General features: G+C 38.2%; 1 protein-coding gene across 2 annotated transcripts; it reads right to left on the minus strand.

The window, feature by feature from the left end:
* Nucleotides 1–399: 399 nt before the first annotated feature.
* LOC148080163 (rho guanine nucleotide exchange factor 7-like) lies at nt 400–18,593 on the minus strand. 2 transcript variants are annotated; one of them, XM_087791769.1, is made up of 22 exons: nt 18,249–18,590; nt 16,657–16,740; nt 12,596–12,680; nt 12,369–12,484; nt 12,050–12,254; nt 10,663–10,754; nt 9,985–10,079; nt 9,772–9,867; nt 8,130–8,252; nt 7,925–8,063; nt 7,795–7,854; nt 7,553–7,699; nt 7,398–7,484; nt 7,237–7,315; nt 5,610–5,734; nt 5,333–5,545; nt 4,535–4,628; nt 3,603–3,692; nt 3,147–3,299; nt 2,918–3,014; nt 1,860–1,914; nt 403–1,616 (listed from the first exon to the last, which is right to left on the minus strand). In XM_087791769.1, the coding sequence occupies exons 1-22, from the start codon at nt 18,411–18,413 to the stop codon at nt 1,494–1,496; spliced, it is 2,523 nt and encodes an 840-aa protein (XP_087647895.1). In that variant the 5' UTR covers nt 18,414–18,590; the 3' UTR covers nt 403–1,493. The 2 variants fall into 2 exon arrangements, with proteins under 2 accessions (XP_087647896.1, XP_087647895.1); XM_087791770.1 differs by lacking the exon at nt 3,147–3,299 and having other exon boundaries at nt 400–1,616; nt 18,249–18,593.
* Nucleotides 18,594–19,261: the final 668 nt, after the last annotated feature.

Consider the following 19,261-nt stretch of genomic DNA (forward strand, 5'->3'; position numbering starts at 1 on the left):
TTAGCATCAGCCAGTGGCCTCTCTTCATGTACAAATATAAACTGATGTTAAATTACAATAGCACTTGGTTAACATATAAGAGCATATTACATCTGAAATGTGAACAATGCATCCTTTTTGTTAGAAGTTACAAAATTGTTAGTTTTGAACTCACCTTTTGTGAAGAACTCCTTCAACAGGTGTAAGTAGTCGCACTTGTTTCTTCACCAGGTGACAAGAGTCAAACCGCGTTTTCTTCACCTAAGTTATGTTCCAAATTACCCACAGATTCAAAAAACTACAACAACAACAAACAAAAAACATTTTAAATTGTTTTAAAATAAAAACAAAGATTTGAACGTATAATCCAACACTTTATTCACAGACAAATAAATAAAGGCGATTCAGCTACAATAACCATCTATTGACACAGTACATTTACACATAAATACACAAGTTAGTCATACAGTTCATAAAGCTTTAGATAATGTGTTTATATTTAAAGTTTAAATTCCCGCCTAGTGATTTATACCTTTCACATTCCATGTGACACTTTGCCATGATGTTGTTTGTTTCAGCGGTTGGCCAGATATTTTAGTGAGTCAGTGATAGCTTCGAAAAAACATCCTGCAAATCATTTTCCAGCGTATTGGTTGATAAACAGAATATAATTTGTTATAAAATATAACATATTAACCAAATTAATTTAATTTTTTTAAATTAATTTTCCACCAACACAAACCAAAGTTTTGTTTTTTACTCTTGGATATACTAAATATATAACTTATAAGTGGATGTGTTTAATAGATACATTATTTCTGATGTAGTTTTCATAATCTAGACCAGTTCAGATAAAAAGATATAAAAATAACAAATTCATATAAAAAAAAAACATTGCATATTAACATCAAAAGACATTATTTTTTCCAGTTATTGCTTTGATTGTATCTTTGAAAAAAGATTTAAATTGTCTGTTAATGAGTATTTGAAATTGACACATCCTGAATCCTGTAGCAAATAAGAGTAACACATTGTAAGATTGTAGGTTTCTTACACTAATGTAAGGTGTATTTTGGTTCTCTGACATTCAGACTGGTGCCTCTGGTCAATGAGGAGATTGTATCACAGCTTCTCACAAGACTTATTTTAATCTGTATAATTCAGAAAATAAAACAGGTAAGTATGGCTTATTTTATGGCTAACAGTTTTGTTTCTAGCTATATTCATGATCATTTTGATTACTATCGTAGTAATAAATGAGAAATCCACAAGAGTGCAGTTTGTTAGTTTAAAAAAAGTCGGGACCAATATTAAGACTAAAACTACGCATTCAATATTTGGCAAGAGTGGTTGGTCTCATCTGTGTTGGATCAAACAACATTAGAATGATCTTCACAGCTTTATGGTCACTTGGTTCTGGTCCACAGTCTGATGGCAGGTAGTCAAATGAAGCAGATAACAAAACGTTTTCAAGTTATTGATGGTCAGTGGCTCTTTAAACAGTCAAGTGAAGCTCAGAGGTTTGTTTCATCCCAAGTTGGGTCATTTAGGTTCTTCAGAACTCTGCGTATTATCCTCTCCAGCTCCATCCTCGCCCGCTGCTCCTCCTCCAGAGTCCTCTTCATCCTCTTGTTGTCCTGAAGAGGCCAGAGAGAGAAATGTAAACTCAACTCAACTTGTTGAGGTTCGTCTATAGTTGTTCTCACTTTTGTTTGTTCTCACTTTGAGCAGTATCTAAATGCCACTGAAGCAAATGAAACACACACGTTTATAACTCTAGGTTTAAGGTCACATTAACATCTGTTCCAGGTGTGTATATGAAACACACACCAGTTCCACCATTTCAACCATCTGACAAATGGGAGGAGCTGCGCGCTCACCTGTTTCAGCTCCTGGACTTCATCTTTGAGACTGTACACGGTGTCAACCAGACTCCTGCAGAAACAGATCAGATGAGAAAAAAAACATCATTAAACAGGAAATTTACTTTCTATCATGCAGCCAGTAAAACACAAGTTGTGCAAGAGAAAGCCGGGGGCATAGGGGGCATAACATGTGTAGCATGTTAGCCCTTTAGCTTCTGCTACAAACAAGCTAAAAATATAGACTTGTTCACATTTTATCATAACACTTTATCTTGTCAACGCTTCAATGCAAGATGGACGTTACATGCGAGCAGTATGGAGGTATTTGGATGTTTTAAAGTGTGTTTTTTTCCGGAGCCCCCCATAGCTCGGAAACAGTAGGGGACGCCAGTTGGTTGTGTCTTCTGACCGGGTTTGGCTTTTATTCTGATCCCTCCCGTACCCTGTATCCTTGAACTGTTCCTGTTCCTGTTATTTGCATGTTTTTTATCTGGTGTGAGTTTAGGTTCAAGCCATGCTCGTTTCCTGTTTTGTTGTTGTTGGATTTTTGTTTAGTTTTGGCAGGTGATATTTTGGACTGTTAGATTCCTCCTCTTGTGCCTGATGTCCAAATCTTTTGAGATTTACTCAAGTTTCATGAATGAGATCCAGCAACTTTTTATATATTATATTCATGTCTGTAACTGCTTCTGCCATTATGTCTTCTGACTCTCCACACATCTTTGTAAAATGTTCTCTTTTCTCTCCTCCCTGTCTTTTCTGTCATCCTCTTTTCATCTTCTCAAGTCTCTTGTTCGCTGAGATTTCTGACGGGGGAGAACTCTATAAAGCAATAAGTTTAAAATATCTTTATGATGAGGGATTTATTCACGTCAGGTAACTTTCATGATTTGATACTTTTAAAAAAGTAAAATAGAATGGCCTTAAGTTATCATTTTTTTCTGCTAATTGACAAGTACAACAATGTACAACTGAGCAACATGGGCGGTCTTCTCATGCTCACTGACAGCAGGAGGATGAAGGAGAACGGTTTCACAGGATGTGGCATCATTTGATCACTAGAGGTCACTCACCTCTCCTCCACAACAGTCTGTCCGTTGCTCCTGGTCTCCTCCACTATGATTTTCTCCTCCTCTGGAAACAACATGTGAACATCCCTCCTGCTGGAGCCTGATGAAGATGATACAAAGACATCCATCATTTTCCTTTCAAAGAAACTCAAAAGACTCACCTATACACACTGAAGTACACACACAGACAGTACACTCTACAATTCTTTCCGGTTTAACACCAAAGTCTTACGGGAGAATGAGGCGGTCCTATAGCTATGGGAGGTCCAAATACTGTCATAATCCGAGTCCTCTGATTGATCGGGACATGGCGGGTTGTTAGCGCCAACAGTGAGGCTGGTGTCAGCGAGTACGTGATTGTGCATGAGGTCAGTCCCTTGCCAGGCTGTACCACAAGGTCACAAGTAAAGGACGAGGGTGGAGTTAAACCATAGAGGGGAGGACACAAACCAGGTGACGGGGTTGTTGATTGAAATAAATTAAATTTAACGAATGATGAGAGAAACACAAAGAAAGAAGGAAGGTGGAGGAAATGTAACAACATAGGGAAGTGAAAGTAAAAGGAAGGTAAGGTAATGAAGGGAAGACAGAAAAGAGAGAAAGAGAGCATGGTTAGTGCTGGAATCACAGGAAAAAAACAGTTGTTAAAGTAGAGTAAATATCAGTATTCATTTCTCTGTGAACCTACTGGAGTTGAGAGTCTGTCTTGTCTTGGCACTTGTGCAGTATGCTTCAATGACCTTCAGTATCTGAGCGTCCTCCTCCAGAGCTGCTGTACCTGCCAGACAGCAGAGGAAACCACCAGGTCAGTGCACATCTACAGATGGAATCCACTCAAGCTAGCAGCAAGCTACCCTCCATACGGTGTCTGAAGTCCGTCTCTGTCTTATATCAGATAGTTAAAACTGTTGGCTAATGCATTACTCTAATGCATCACTTGGTTGTAACGCAGTGTAAATACAAAATAAAAATATAGTAAAATAGTGATATAATGCTCAGTACAACGACTTTCAGATCGTAACATTTGGAATTTTTATTATTACAAATCCAAAACCCAATAGTAGTTAAATTGGACAAAAGCGATGTAAATGTTTAAGTCCTGTTTGCATGTCACATTTAATAAAAGTCCCGGTACCACTGGGATTAAATACGACCCAAGATAAAGTGACATGTGTTACAGATAAGGAAGTAACTTTGTTTAATTCCTTCAAGAGAAGAAACCATTGTTAGCTTCATGCTACATCTGTGGATATATGTGTTTAAAGTCTGTCAGTAGCTTTTGAAGCTCAGGACTAATCTTTGTTTGATGAAGAAATAACTGTCTGAAGAGAAAAAAAGGGATACATTTGTATCAGTAATAAAATAACATACAGTACAAGCCAAAAGTTTGGACACACCTTCTGGGCTCATTTGAAATATTTGCAATTTTTTGGACTGAATGATCTTAATTCTCTTTCATTTTCTCTTTACTGATTGGTTCTTTCCATGAAATTAACTTTAAGGTTGTCCAATAGGCCTGTATTAACACGACTATTGGTCTCCACCCCATTCAGAAGACAAGTCATAACACTTACTGAGGAAACTAAATAAACATGTCAAGAAAACAACCACTGCACTCACTCTTTCTGACAGTGAAGTCTTCTTCTGAAGGTTTTCTCTCCGGTTTCCTCTTTGGCAACAGTTTCTTCATGTTTTTAGGGCTTTTACTTAAATCCTGCAAGGACAATGTTTAAAGTAAGATAAAAGGGAGGCATAATTCTTAAAGAGAGAAACATTTTTAATATTATCCTGGGAGTTTAAGATACATGTGTCAATGTCAGTATTTCTGTCATCTATTCGCAAACATATGATTGTAAAAAAAGATTTTGCCATGTCTAAGAAGTCCCACAAATAATTTACAAACCAGTATTTTCATTATTAAATTATCCAATAAGTTTGATAGTATAACAATCCAAAGAATAGTATGTAACTCTTGTTAAGAAATAAAAGTACAATTTCCTTTATCAATATGATTATGATGCCCATTAAAAACTTCCCACACAATTTTAATGATTTATTTGCTAATCACCAAATTACACATACGAGATAAAGATATTCTTAAAAAGGGTTTCTTTTTTTAACTGTAATGTTAGGTGAAGATTTTAAAATGGAATGTTATACTTGATAGATCAACTTGTTGATTACAATCTTCTTTATGTATTTTGAGGATTACACTCTATATAAGATTTAAATCTCCAGTTAAATAACAAAACTATCATTTCTTAAATATAATTAGGAACATCTTGTTCTTGTGGATGGTAAAGCTGAATAAATCTGCTATTTAAAAAAAATCTACCATAAAACATGAATATTGATTTATGCTGTAAATGGTTCTTGCCGGTCAGAATGTGAAAGTGGAGCTTTTCGAACGTGTATAACCTGATTGTTACTGAGAGAAGCAGATGGTCGTAGAGGAGGCGCGGGGCGAAGGCAGCTCTGGCTCCAGGGTTTGGGGGTACTCAGGGGCTCCAGGGGGCCCCACATGGGGCTGCTGCTTTGCACCGACAGGTGAGGCAGGGTGTGATAGATGCTTCCAGTGCTTACCATCCGAGACTCGGAGTGTCTGCAGGGCGTGGCGGGCTGTAAGGGCAACTACATGAAGCAGAAACAGTGAGAGAAAGACAAAGCAGCGAGACGGTGAAGAGGAAGAACTTACTGTGTGACACACAGAGTGAGTCCTGTGTACAGCAGGAGAGTGTGTGTGTTTGGTGAGGAGGTCCAGCCAATCCTGGAGATCCTTCCGAGTGTTGCATGCAACCTGCATCCTCTCACACTGGGAACCTGCAAAAGATTGTAACAGTAATGAAGAGTAGGGTTGGGTAAAGAAAAAAAACAATGTAATCGATTATGATTCAATTTCATATACTTTTACAATATCAATTATTACAGCAAGAGATCGAAACTTGTGTAGCGGCACATTCATGTCAGGTTTACCAGCTGATTCTACACGGACCATCAGGAAAAAAGGTTATAAAACGACACATACTCGCTGTAGCGTGTGACATATGGACTACTTCAGAATCCCACCAAGTGAGAACACAGTCACAGGACTAAAGCTTTATGTAATTGATAATGTTTTATTATAACAACAAAATATAATACATTTTTGAGACTTCAAAGTTTAATTCATCTTAGGTTTTTTTTTAAGCGAATAAGAGACCCCAGTTACAGTCGTAACTCCTGTTCTACGAATGTGTGCTCTGCCCTCTACAGGCTGTTGCTTTGTGTTTTCTTGGAGAGGTAACCCATTGCAACAGCCTGTAGAGGGCAGAGCATGCATGCAGAAGAACTGTTGTTTTAAATGAGGATCATAATAGAGGCCATTTTCATTATGCAAAGGCAGATTCTGAATTGAATTAAAAAAAACAAAAAAACATTCAGATCTTTGTTAATCGAAATCAAATCGATTTTGGAAACAGGCAATGATACCCAGAGCTAATGAGGAGTCTAAGAGGGTAAATCTTTATCAATCCAGTTTGCATTACATGTAAGTAAATTAAATAAAGTAAATTTATATTTAAGTGGTATATTCATTTTATTTTCTATTTTTTTTAACACTTATTTAACCAGATGAAAGACGCATTGAGATCAAGATCTCTTTCACTAGGACGACATGGCCAAAAAAGGGCAGCAGTGCTCATCATAGTTGTGACATAATGTTACAGTTAAATATATATCATAATAAAATCAGTTAAAATTAAATGAAATTTTGTTACATTTCCACATAGTTTACATATTTTTTCCTTTGTATATGTATAATTTGTATTTTTATTGTGATTATAGTTTCTTAGTTTAATGCTATAAAGTTATATATCTTTAAAAACATACAAATTAATCTGATGAATAAATAATATTTTCAGATAAATGGGATTTCAATATTCAAATATTTTGATGTAATTCTCGCCTCTTCGTACCGGCTTGATACTTTGACTATCCAGAAAATAAATAAATGTCCACAGAAAATGTGATGCTTAGAGTAGTGTTGACAAATGTTTCTCCCCTACAATGAGACATGGTCACATATCAAGGTAGTATAAACAACAAATGTCAAAGAGTACACAGTTTAACAAGTCTAGTCAACCCTGAGTAAGTCAGGTAACATGTCTCCTTTCTGTGTGGACATTTCTGGGTTTACTCCCACAGTTCAAAAACACATGTCAGATTACTTTATGTAAGTGTGAGAGGTTGTCTTTCTATCTGTCCAGGTCTTCCCTCGTATGTTTCCCTGGGTAGCTGAATTGTGTAGCACAGAAACAAAAGAATAGCGAAGAGCAAACTCTGACCAGTGACTTCAAAAGCATTCCGAAGGTTCTCGCCATCTTCTATCCTGGAGATCAACATTCCCGACAGAGGGATCCGACCCTGCACACAGTGGATGTGATGTAATTGTTCTTAATTGTAATAAAAGTCTTGTCAACTGCAGGTGAGCTGGTGGAACACGTACCTGGTAGATGAAGCCGCTCATCCTCAGACTCGCCGAGAGGATGATGAGAGTGTGAGGGAACAAGACCAGGTAACGCTCGTTGGACTCCTGGTGTGAGCAGACAAGCATGTCATGAAGTGTCGACGAGTCTGTGGGTGTTCAGAGTTTTCTTGTACCTGGCAGTCCTGAGTGTGGACCGAAGTCTGGGACATGAAAAGAACTGGGCCCAGTGTTCTGATGTCATCTCCCTCCCAGTTCTTGATCGGTTCAGTTAAAATCTGTAACTCCAGGTCCTTCTTCTTCCTCACTTCCTGACACTCAGCCTGGGCACGAAGTAAAAGCGTCAGTACAAATATATTTCTCACAATCCCTTGATCAAACTGTTGGGTTTTCCTTAAACTTCACATGATGGACTTACTGCCAGACTTTTGAAGGAGGCCATAGAGGTTAGGAGGTCGGCTCTGTCAGGATGTAGATCCTGAAAAAACAAGGAGGAAGAAGTAAGAGTTAGTTCACTGCAGCACTGTTATGAAAATGAGAAGTCAAACCTCCATGTGTCGGTCCAGTTCTTTGAGGAGGGTTGGGTATCGCTCTAGTCTGGTGAAAGGTTTGCTCAAGCTTGTGGTCAAAGTCAAGATCCCTGGACTGGAGGCTCCTTTCGACTCCATGTACTCCGCCAGTTCCTCACTCGGGTAAAAAAGAAAAGCATTCATATTTTTTCTAAGTTGTAAACCAGCAGTTTAGTGTCGGTACCTGTGCTGGGTGAGCACATGGACAGCAGACGGGTGGGTGGAGCAGTAGGCAACATAGAGGGTCTTCATCTGGGGCATCAGGCTCAAGAAGAATCCACCGATCCTTTGCTGGTTCTCTGGAGGTCTGTAGAAACAGATGATGTATAGATTTTTGATTAAACTGAAATCTAGCTGATAACTACTTTACAAAAACATGAAACATACATAACATTATGTTTAAAGATACAGTACACATATAAAAAAAAATGACAAAAACTATTTTACATAAACATAATAATAAAAACAATTATACAATTATAATAAAATATCATTATACAATTTTAATAATATAATAAACACTATAATAGGCGCCACATCAACTGCTACAACAAAAGATTGACACAATATGGATTTAATTCCAACCTATTACAAGCGTCTCCAAATCTGAGACAAATATATTGAAATTCTGGATTATTCATAGGGAGGTTTCATTAGGTCTAGTTTGTCCACAACATCTCAGGCTAATGTTCTAGCTTTTCAAAATGGACTTGCCCCTGCTGCTAGCATCACTGTTAACAATCTTGTTGTTTGCTTTAACTAGGACTTATCATTGAATTCACACATAAAACAAATATTTACTGCCTACTTTCACCTTCGTAACGTTTCAAAAATCTGGCACTTCCTTCCTTTGGACGCTGCTAAGAAGCTCATCCATGCCTTTGTTACCTCTAGACTATTGTAACTCTCTTCTGTCAGAATGTTCTAAAAAGTCTCTCAGAACTCTTCGTCTCATTCAGAACTCTGCAGCTTGTGTCCTGATGAAGAGGCTCGAACACATTTCTCCTGTGCTGTCCTCTTCACATATAATTTAGAATACAATTTAAAATCCTTTTCTTAACCTATTAAGCCTTACACGGTACATTAGTTATACCACAAATCTCTAAATGTAGATTTGGAGCCTGGGCCTTCAGTTTTCAAGCCACTCTGCTGTGGAACCAAATACCAGACCTCCATAACTGCTGCTGGATCCAGGATCTCCACCATGTCAAAGGATCTAGATTTCTCTCCATGGACTCTGCTCTATACTCTCATATTTCCTCTCACTGTATCCTCCCTCACTCTTTTCTTCATCAGTCTGGTTCTGCTCAAGGTTTCTGCCTTCTAAAAGGAAGATTTTCCACGCAACTGTCGAATGGAATTGAAAATTGAATTGAAAATTGATTTGAAAATTGATTTGAGAATGTAGATATTATTTAAACGTCCAAGACTGGACAGTCACACTAACAAGAATGCTGACCGATACTGAGCAGTATGTATTTAAAATAAAAAAATTTATATAAAAATAACAATTTAAGTTGTTCCATGGTCACATGGTAGTATTCACACGCCACCACGTACTGCTCTCATGTTCTGGCTGTTATGTTTTTTTAAGTGACATCACAAACAACAGATCATCTAAACCATGGCAGGAGCCGAGGTCACAAGACCTGAAGTTCCCACACAATCTGCATGGTAAATCATTTGTCTAATTACTTAGTTATATATTGCAATTCCTATGTTCAATTCATATGTATATATGATCCAGACATGATCATTATTACCTGTTTTTCAGATTAAGATATGATTATAATTGTTTTTCATCTGGTGTAGGTGACAGTACTAACTTTGTGTGCTCCTCCAGGGACTGAACCAACATCTGCTGGAAGGTGGAGATCTCCTCCAAGTTACCCTGAATGTGACTGATGTCCACAGAGCTCAGTCTGCAAAACACAAGCGACTCGATCAATACCGTGTAACACTGATCCTGGACAACAACGATACAGATCATTTAGGGAGTCTATGAGATAAGAAGGTTAGTCGTGTGTTGTCATCTATACCTGTCTGTAGGTTGAAGTGAACGCAAGTATGACCCCAGAAGATTTTGAAGCTCCTTGGAATATTCAGTTTCTGCTTCAAGGATGTTTTGTAGAACCTGAATAAAACACAGATACTTATTAGAATTTCTGTTCAATATGATTTTACTACCCTGTGTTTGTCATTTGATTATTTATGATAAAAACATCAGACACACACACACACACAGTGAAGACTGCGCAGACATTCTATTTTTAGCTTGAAGACACTAGCCTGGATTGGACCTTTGGGCCCATATATCTGTGATTCTCAGGTGAAGAGCCGACAGCGTCAGCTTCCTGCATCATTCAAACACACACATGCAGACGGACAGCAGCGACAACCACCAACCCGAGGCGGGCTGTCCTAGAAACCACTGGAATGGAAGCAGTAACCTACATTAGATCTGCTGCAGTCTCACACACACTCATGACACACACAGAGAAGACAGGCAGCCTCCACCAACAAACACACACACACACCGTCGGTATCATGCCAGGTTTAATTGGTTGTTATTGAACTCAGCCCTAATTATTGCGCACATGCTGTCACACAAACACACACTGTTTGTACAGTAAACGTCCGCGCTACAATCATGTTGCTCTTGCTAGTTAGCTAGCTCTTGTTCAAGCGTTGACCTACATTATTTTGTGTCCACTCACCACATTGTAGTAGGTTTTGCTGATGATGTTGGTGTCCAATGTTTTAGGGGGACTTTTCAGGGTCCCAGACTTTTGTCTCTCCAATGTCCTATCTGTAGAAATAAGCGTGACATATGAGCACCAGGAGAGACAAATGAGAAATTCCAAAATACAATCAGTTTTGACAGGTGGACAGAAAACAATAAAGACAAAGAATGCTTCTCCCCGGATGCAACACTAATAGACTCAGGGACTCCTTCATTCCTCGTGCTATTAGACTGTTTAATTCTGAGTTTGGGGGCAGGAGTGGAGTGAAAACATGATTATATTCCATGTTAATCTTTGTATCATTTGTCTTTGTTATTTTTTCTTTCATCTATGTTCTTTATCTTTAGATTGTGCCATCTTGCACTTTCTTTTTATTGCATTTGTTCTTGTTTCATGAATGAGTCTGTGTGCTTGAAAAACAATTTCCCGAAGTAGATCTCCAGAGAAATCAATAATGTTTTTCTATCTATCTTTTAAATTTTTGTGGGAAAAAAGCAAGACGGTAAAATGTCACCAAACAAATGGTTTTAAGGTAAGTTTAAATGTAAAAATGGACATATTGAAAACTAGATTTCAAGTCAAATGTCAAAACATACAAAAAAAACCTACAAAATACTGTTTTATTTGGAAAAGAAAAAGGGAAATATATATTTTAGGCAAAACAAGAAATAACTATTGAATAGAAATTGTATTTTTTTTCTTTCTAATAAATCAGCAACACTGGCAATACAGGTTTCTAATTCTTATTATCATGAATCCTACTTTCATGCTCTAATTCTCCATCTTTCCTTGTCCCAGTTCATTCTATTCTTCACTTATCATGGGGATTTTTCTTCACAGGAAGTCTTGTTCTGTAGCTCTGGAACTTCCCGCCTTTGTTTGCTGGGGGGGGGGGGGGGGCTTCCTTCCTTTTTTCCTGTCCCACTCAGACCCAACATCAGCCAGAAAGATTCAGGCAGTGCAGTAAGTCCATGTGCTTCCAAAGCTGATGTAAATTATTGATTCTAAATATAACATGAGCTAGACTTTCTTGGGAGACAACTGACCCATTTATGTCATGGAGCTGCAGCAGAGAGAGGACGTGAGCTGGAGCAGACCAAATCTGTGTTTGCACTTTTGAGAATAATACGAGTCAGTGCGTTTTAAGCAGCCGTTCATGATAAAAATATTATAATATAATATGGATTATTCTTAATGTCCTATATATTTCTTCTTAAGAATACAATTTATTTTGAATATTGGCTAAACATAAAGCCACATGTCATTTATCTTATCCAACTCCAGCAGGAGTGTTGTCAATCACCTCAGATCTCCACTTTAAAACAACAATGTCACGCTGAAGCAGGAAACTTCGACGCACCGTTTCCTTTCATTTCCCGTACGTAGTTACTGGGGAACCAGCCTGTCTTGCCGTTGAGCGAGCCCTCCCACCAGCCCCCGTCCTCCTGCCTGATCACGCTGATGATGTCACCCTTGCAGAACGACAGCTCGTCCTCATTGGTCTGAGCGAAGGGGAAGCGCGCCTTGACCAGCGAACGGCCGCACCCGTTGCCTTCTGACATGTCCTGCAGAGAGAGACACACTGGCTGTTGTGGTGCGAGCGTTTTGATCATGTCAACACTGTCGTTCCTCTGGGTCCGCTGGTGATTTGTGATGGCAGCGTTGCTATGGAAACCCACCAGGCTTCTGTACTGAGGCTGCAGCACTTTGGAGGAGCGAGTCTGGGTGTTCAGGGAGTCGAAAGACTTGATCCTGGACGAGGAAGTGTGCGGCACACACTCGGCTGGACCTGGTTCTGAACAAAGAGTTGATCATACAAACGACCAGGACGTTGTATATGTATGCTTCCATGTGAACATACCAGATTATAAGACAATTAGCTTTAAGAAACAAAGAGATTTTTCACCTTCCGTGGCTTTATTAAGGGCGACCAGGGTGTTTAGAACCTTGGGGAAGTTCAGTCCCTGCAGGAGGTCACTGACCTCAAACGGCTAAAAGAGACAAAATGAAATGGGTTTACATATAAACATTAAATGCAGATAAGTTTAAGATAATGAAAAAAGTATTTGAATTAGCTTCATGATATTGACCCAACTGTACAGATTTACATTCATGCTTCAACTACAGTCTGGAGCAGGATTATAGCAAGTCTGAGCTGCTACTAGTAATCTCCCTTTACACACACACACACACACACACACACACACACACACACACACACACACACACACACACACACACACACACACACACACACACACACACACACACACACACACACACACACACACACACACACACACACACACAAACACACACACAGGCAAACACACAGGCAAAACTAAAACACAGAGACCCCTAATCTTGTGTATCCCACCACACACCAATAGACAATGTGTTTTGCAGTTCAGGAACTTTTGTCATCATCCAATATTTCCCACAGACTTGTAGTAGTTTTCCATGTGTGTTGGAGAACTGACTTACAGTCACACATTGTACCAAATAAAATATTGAAATGTGTCAAGATTTCTAAAGCTACTGTAGATAAAAATGTAGGTCAGAAGTGTCACACATAAGGGGACAAAATGCATTGGAGGTCGCGGGTCGAATGAAATGTGAATCTACCAAACTAACTAACTAATAACTTAGGTATTCGTCTGATATAACGGGCCATTTGAGACAGAATTCAGTTTCCTTTACATCTGCTGTCAAACCTTTTATGAGATAGTTTGATAGTAGATGTGAGAGAGTTTGGTAGTATATGTGAGAGAGTTTTGTAGTAGATGTGTAAGTTTGATTGTAGATGTGAGATAGTTTGATTGTAAATGCGTGAGTTTGATAGTAGATGTGAGAGAGTTTGGTAGTATATGTGTAAGTTCGATTGTAGGTGTGAGATAGTTTGATTGTAAATGTGTGAGTTTGATAGTAGATGTGAGAGAGTTTGATAGTAGATGTGACAAAGTTTGATAGTAGATGTGAGAGTTTGGTAATAAATGTGAGAGAGTCTGGTAGTAGATGTGACAGAGTTTGATAGTAGATGTGAGAGAGTTTGGTAGTAGATGTGAGAAAGTTTGGTAGTAGATGTGTTAGTTTGGTAGTAAATGTTAGAGAGTCTGGTAGTAGATGTGAGAGTGTTTGATAGTAGATGTGAGAGAGTTTGATAGTTGATGTGAGAGAGTTTGATAGTAGATGTGAGAGAGTTTGGTAGTAGATGTAAGAAAGTTTGATATTGGATGTGAGAAAGTTTGGTAGTAGATGTGAGAAAGTTTTGATAGTGGATGTGAGAGAGTTTGATAGTAAATGTGAGAGCGTTTGGTAGTAGATGTGAGAAAGCTTGAGAGTAGATGTGAGAGAGTTTGGTAGTAGATGTGATAAAGTTTGGTAGTAGATGTGTTAGTTTGGTAGTAAATGTTAGAGAGTCTGGTAGTAGATGTGAGAGTGTTTGATAGTAGATGTGAGAGAGTTTGATAGTAGATGTGAGAGAGTTTGATAGTAGATGTGAGAGAGTTTGGTAGTAGATGTAAGAAAGTTTGATACTGGATGTGAGAAAGTTTGGTAGTAGATGTGAGAAAGTTTTGATAGTGGATGTGAGGGAGTTTGGTAGTAGATGTGAAAGAGTTTGATAGTAGATGTGAGAGAGTTTGGTAGTAGATGTGAGAAAGTTTGGTAGTATATGTGTTAGTTTGGTAGTAAATGTTAGAGAGTCTGGTAGTAGATGTGAGAGAGTTTGATAGTAGATGTGAGAGCGTTTGGTAGTATACGTGAGAAAGTTTGATAGTGGATGTGAGAGAGTTTGGTAGTAGACGTGAGAAAGTTTGGTAGTAAATGTTAGAGAGTCTGGTAGTAGACGTGAGAGTTTGGTCGTAGATGTGAGAAAGCTTGAGAGTAGATGTGAGAGAGTTTGGTAGTAGATGTGATAAAGTTTGGTAGTAGATGTGTTAGTTTGGTAGTAAATGTTAGAGAGTCTGGTAGTAGATGTGAGAGTGTTTGATAGTAGATGTGAGAGAGTTTGATAGTAGATGTGAGAGAGTTTGATAGTAGATGTGAGAGAGTTTGGTAGTAGATGTAAGAAAGTTTGATACTGGATGTGAGAAAGTTTGGTAGTAGATGTGAGAAAGTTTTGATAGTGGATGTGAGAGAGTTTGGTAGTAGATGTGAAAGAGTTTGATAGTAGATGTGAGAGAGTTTGGTAGTAGATGTGAGAAAGTTTGATAGTAGATGTGAGAGTTTGGTAGTAAATGTGAGAGAGTTTGGCAGTAGATGTGAGAGAGTTTGGTAGTATATGTGTTAGTTTGGTAGTAAATGTTAGAGAGTCTGGTAGTAGATGTGAGAGAGTTTGATAGTAGATGTGAGAGCGTTTGGTAGTATACGTGAGAAAGTTTGATAGTGGATGTGAGAGAGTTTGGTAGTAGACGTGAGAAAGTTTGGTAGTAAATGTTAGAGAGTCTGGTAGTAGACGTGAGAGTTTGGTCGTAGATGTGAGAAAGTTTGATAGTAGATGTGAGAGAGTTTGGTAGTAGATGTGAGAAAGTTTGGTAGTAAATGTTAGAGAGTTTGGTAGTAGATGTGAGAGTTTGGTAGTAGATGTGAGAGAAAAACTGAATTTTGTCTCGAACTTGTCTCCCCATGTTTTTTCTCCAGTACAGATATATGATTCCATTTGAATCATATATCTTACATACATCTTTCTTTTCTGAAAAGTGTTTGTAGGATTGTTGATTAAAATAGTGTACTTTCTTTATCTCGTCCTAAAACTGACTCAAAATACATTAAGGTAAGTTTTTCACCTCTAAATATTTTGAAATTCTTACCTGTCACTGACATTCGTACTTTGATCACTATTCAAGGAAACCATTTTTATTTAAAGTGGGATAAACGGCTGCTTCTAATTCAAAACATCAACTTAAGCTTCAGCTCCTTCACGTCACTGTTTAATCATCAACTCACGATGTAAAGCTGCCGTCATCCTTCGCACCAACCTTTCTGGGATTCATGATAACCTTGTTACATTTCTCCAGGCGAGACGCTCGCGTTACGTAATCCTCTAATTCTATAATGATTGAATGTGTTTTTCCAAAGATCAATAGTGCATGTGTGTGTAAACCTGGCATGACTCCAGTCGTGCAGACAAACCAAAGAAATTACGTCAACAAACTACGTTTTACAATTCATCGTGTCATTCGGTCAATTGATTAGAAGCCAAACAAGAGCAGGAGGATCTTTGGGGAGTCATTACTGTTTAAACACTAAAAAGGAGGTGTAACTACTGTGTGTTGTCCTTCACTGTGGAGATGAAATAACATACAATTAAAAAAGCCTCTAATGTCAGATATAAAAGCTATATTTTAGGCAGGTTTGACCTGACACACTAAAACTCAGATAGTAAATAAAGATTGTCAATACTACTGGAAAAAAAAACGTTGATTTTAGAGACGGCTCTTGCAGGGTTCAACCCCGGCTGCATCTTGTTGTTTAACAAATGACACATAATGACATATTGTTTCAATATATTGTGCTCTCAATAGTAGCATGTACTGCTCTGACTACACACATAGAGAATGCACTTTGAACTGTAAGAATTAAGCAAACATGTCAAATCTGTTGGAAGGATTTTAAACAAAACAAACATTGTCAACATCCTTGTCATCAGTCTTCCACTTGAGTGAATCTTGTATCTATGGCAACGCCGTAGCCACACCCTCGACGTGAGAGTCGCATCATTGAACCTTTTACTTTATTAATAACATGACTTAACTTTAGTATTCACTGAATTAATGTATGGATACATGTTGGAATAAATAAATGTTACAATAATAAATGTGTATTTCAAAAATGCAACAGGCTCATAGAAAACCAGCTAACTTAAAACGTCACGATATTAAGTTAATTCATATTAAATGTGTGTTTTAACGTTTGATTAAGAGTGAACCCGTGTGTTTAAACACACTTGTGTTATCCTCCACTGACCTCGACACCGAAGCAGCCGCAGCCTCTGATGAACTCGCCGATGTTCCGCTGACTGTCGCTGTCGCTCCGAGGCTCCTGGTGGAACTTCACACGCACGGAAGTGCAAGATACTCCATCAGTGCGAACATCAACACAGTCTTTCACGCTTCACTTGTACGGCGTGTAAACAATCCAGGAACTCGCGTGCTGCGCGCACTTGACGCTCACCGCATCTATTAGTATTTGGAGTAATACACAACACTTCCGGTTTCAAAATAAAACAATCCAATTAGACTACCTGCAGCATTTAAGGTCGTCGCAGTAGCCAATGAAGAAGGACTTGAACAGTAATCTACTGCACTGAACTTCTGAGGGGTGGCGATATATACACTGAATTCAATCAGTTTGGGAAGTAATTTGGGATGCCAGGGCTTTCTTTTAGGGTGTAGTATTACTTAAAGTGAAGTAATGTGTTCTCAGTGTTGTCTTGACCTTTTAAGTATATATTTTATTGGGTATTGTTTTGATTGTTTAAGTGCTTTGTGACCCTGGTCTGGAAAAGCGTTCTGCAAATATAAATTACTTAAGAAACATCTTAAGACGTTTTTATTTGTTCAGGCTTTTCCTTGATTTTCTGGAACTCCTGTTGTGTTATCAGTTTTATCTTGACCTCTAAAGTATATACTTTATTGAATATTGTTTTGATTGTTTAAGCGCTTTGTGACCCTGGTCTGGAAAAGCGCTATACAAATAAAAATTACTTACTTACTTACTTACTTACTTACTTACTTACTATGGTCACGACGAGAGATCATAGATCATGATTTTCATAGACTCTTGTGTATTTATTTTATTGTATATTTTTTGATTGTTTAAACGCTTGGTCTAGAAAAGCGCTCTTTAAATACTAATTACTTTCTTACTTACTTACTTACAGTGTAAGTAGCTGTATCAGTGCTGGAAATAGTAGTACAATTCAGTAGACAAAGAAATAATAGAAGTAGTATAGTAGTATAGTAGTAGTATATGGAGGTAGAAGTAATTGCAGGTAGTGTTGTAGTAGTAGTAGAACTAGGAGAAGCACTAGTTATATTAGCACTAGTAGAAGAGGTGGCAGCAGTAGCTTCAACACTAGATTGGAGATGTGGTGAAGTGAAAAGTAAAAGTATTAACAGCAGTACATGCTAAAAAAATCGTAGTAGCCGGAGTGCTCACAATATTAGTGGACAAATGTTCATTTCATTTTTTTTCATTTTTTACTAATATATCGATTCCAGGAGGGGAAATACGGATAAATTAAAGCATGTTAGATTTAGAAGTTGTCAACATATTGTGTTTTCTTTCTCTATAAGTCAACTCAAATGATTAGTATAAAAATGCCGATTAAACATCAAAACTAAACTTATTAAGAAATAATTTATAAAAAATAGGTAATTATGTGAATTAAATCAAATGAACAAACTCAACAGCCTAAATGCATTAAAAATAATAACAAATAAAACATTATTAATAAATAAATCATATACAATGACTTCTCATATGGTCAAGAATGAATTGTATAAATAAATATAAATAATATATTTAATGAAAACGCAAGCCTTCACAACACCTACTTTGTCCAGTGTCCCGGGTCGCAGCCGCTCCAGCAGCCGGCACAGCACCGCTCCATCCTGCAGGGAGGTCTGCAGAAAAGCCTCTGGGTCCTGGATGCTTTTCTTGGGAGAGTCCAGAACCCCGAGCGTGATGAGCCAGGTCACGGTCTGCTCGGCCGAACTCATCCTCGGAGGTCCCGAGACAAGGACGACAGCAGGAACCACAGTCAGGACCAGGACGAGACTCAGAACCGCTGGGATGGACGGACTCACTGAGCCATGGCTGGACTGTGTTCTAAGAACAAGGTGGGAAGGACAATAAGGCCGATCCCTGCTCTTGGAGGAGTCACCCAGTCCTCACCCAGTCTCACCCCTCTGGCTGTCTGTCTCTCTCCGGATGTCTGCATCACTTTCATTAACGCTCCGGCGTCAAGCTACCGATCGCAGTTAAGTGCAACCTCTGCCAGTTTTCAAACTAAAAGCATAATCCAATGACACGCTTTATTTTATTTAAAACGAAAAACAACTGGATTTTTTTCATAATCAACCAACCACTCGATTCAATGAAAAATAATAGAATTCATCATCACCTTTGAGGGAATGTGAAAAGGTGATTGAATCTTGATCTAAATCAACTCCTATTACAACAGAAACAGAGGGTCTTTCTCAATTTTGACAGTTCTAAAAAAGGAAATATTACCCTTAACCAAAGTTTCTGGTCCTGATGCAAGGCAAAGAAAAACATTGAATCCTCGGAGCAGTTATAATCTTTCCTATTCCCAATAATACCATGGCCAAGAGTCAAAGCGGAAGGAATGCTGATGATAATTGTAATTTGATTCTTTTTCTATATGTTATTACGACAAAGCATTAGGGCCACATTATTATTATCTTTGTAATTGTATAAAGTAAACGACTTAAATCTCGTGGTAAAATAAAAAAAAACCCAATCATTTCCCAATACTCCAATTCATCATTAATGCTAATATTTGTATTATTCGATGTAGTAGTAGGTTGGGAAATAGTAGCACGGT

The sequence above is a fragment of the Callionymus lyra genome, chromosome 5, assembly GCF_982586985.1.
Source record: "Callionymus lyra chromosome 5, fCalLyr1.hap1.1, whole genome shotgun sequence".
In the NCBI taxonomy this organism is placed as follows: Eukaryota; Metazoa; Chordata; class Actinopteri; order Syngnathiformes; family Callionymidae; genus Callionymus; species Callionymus lyra.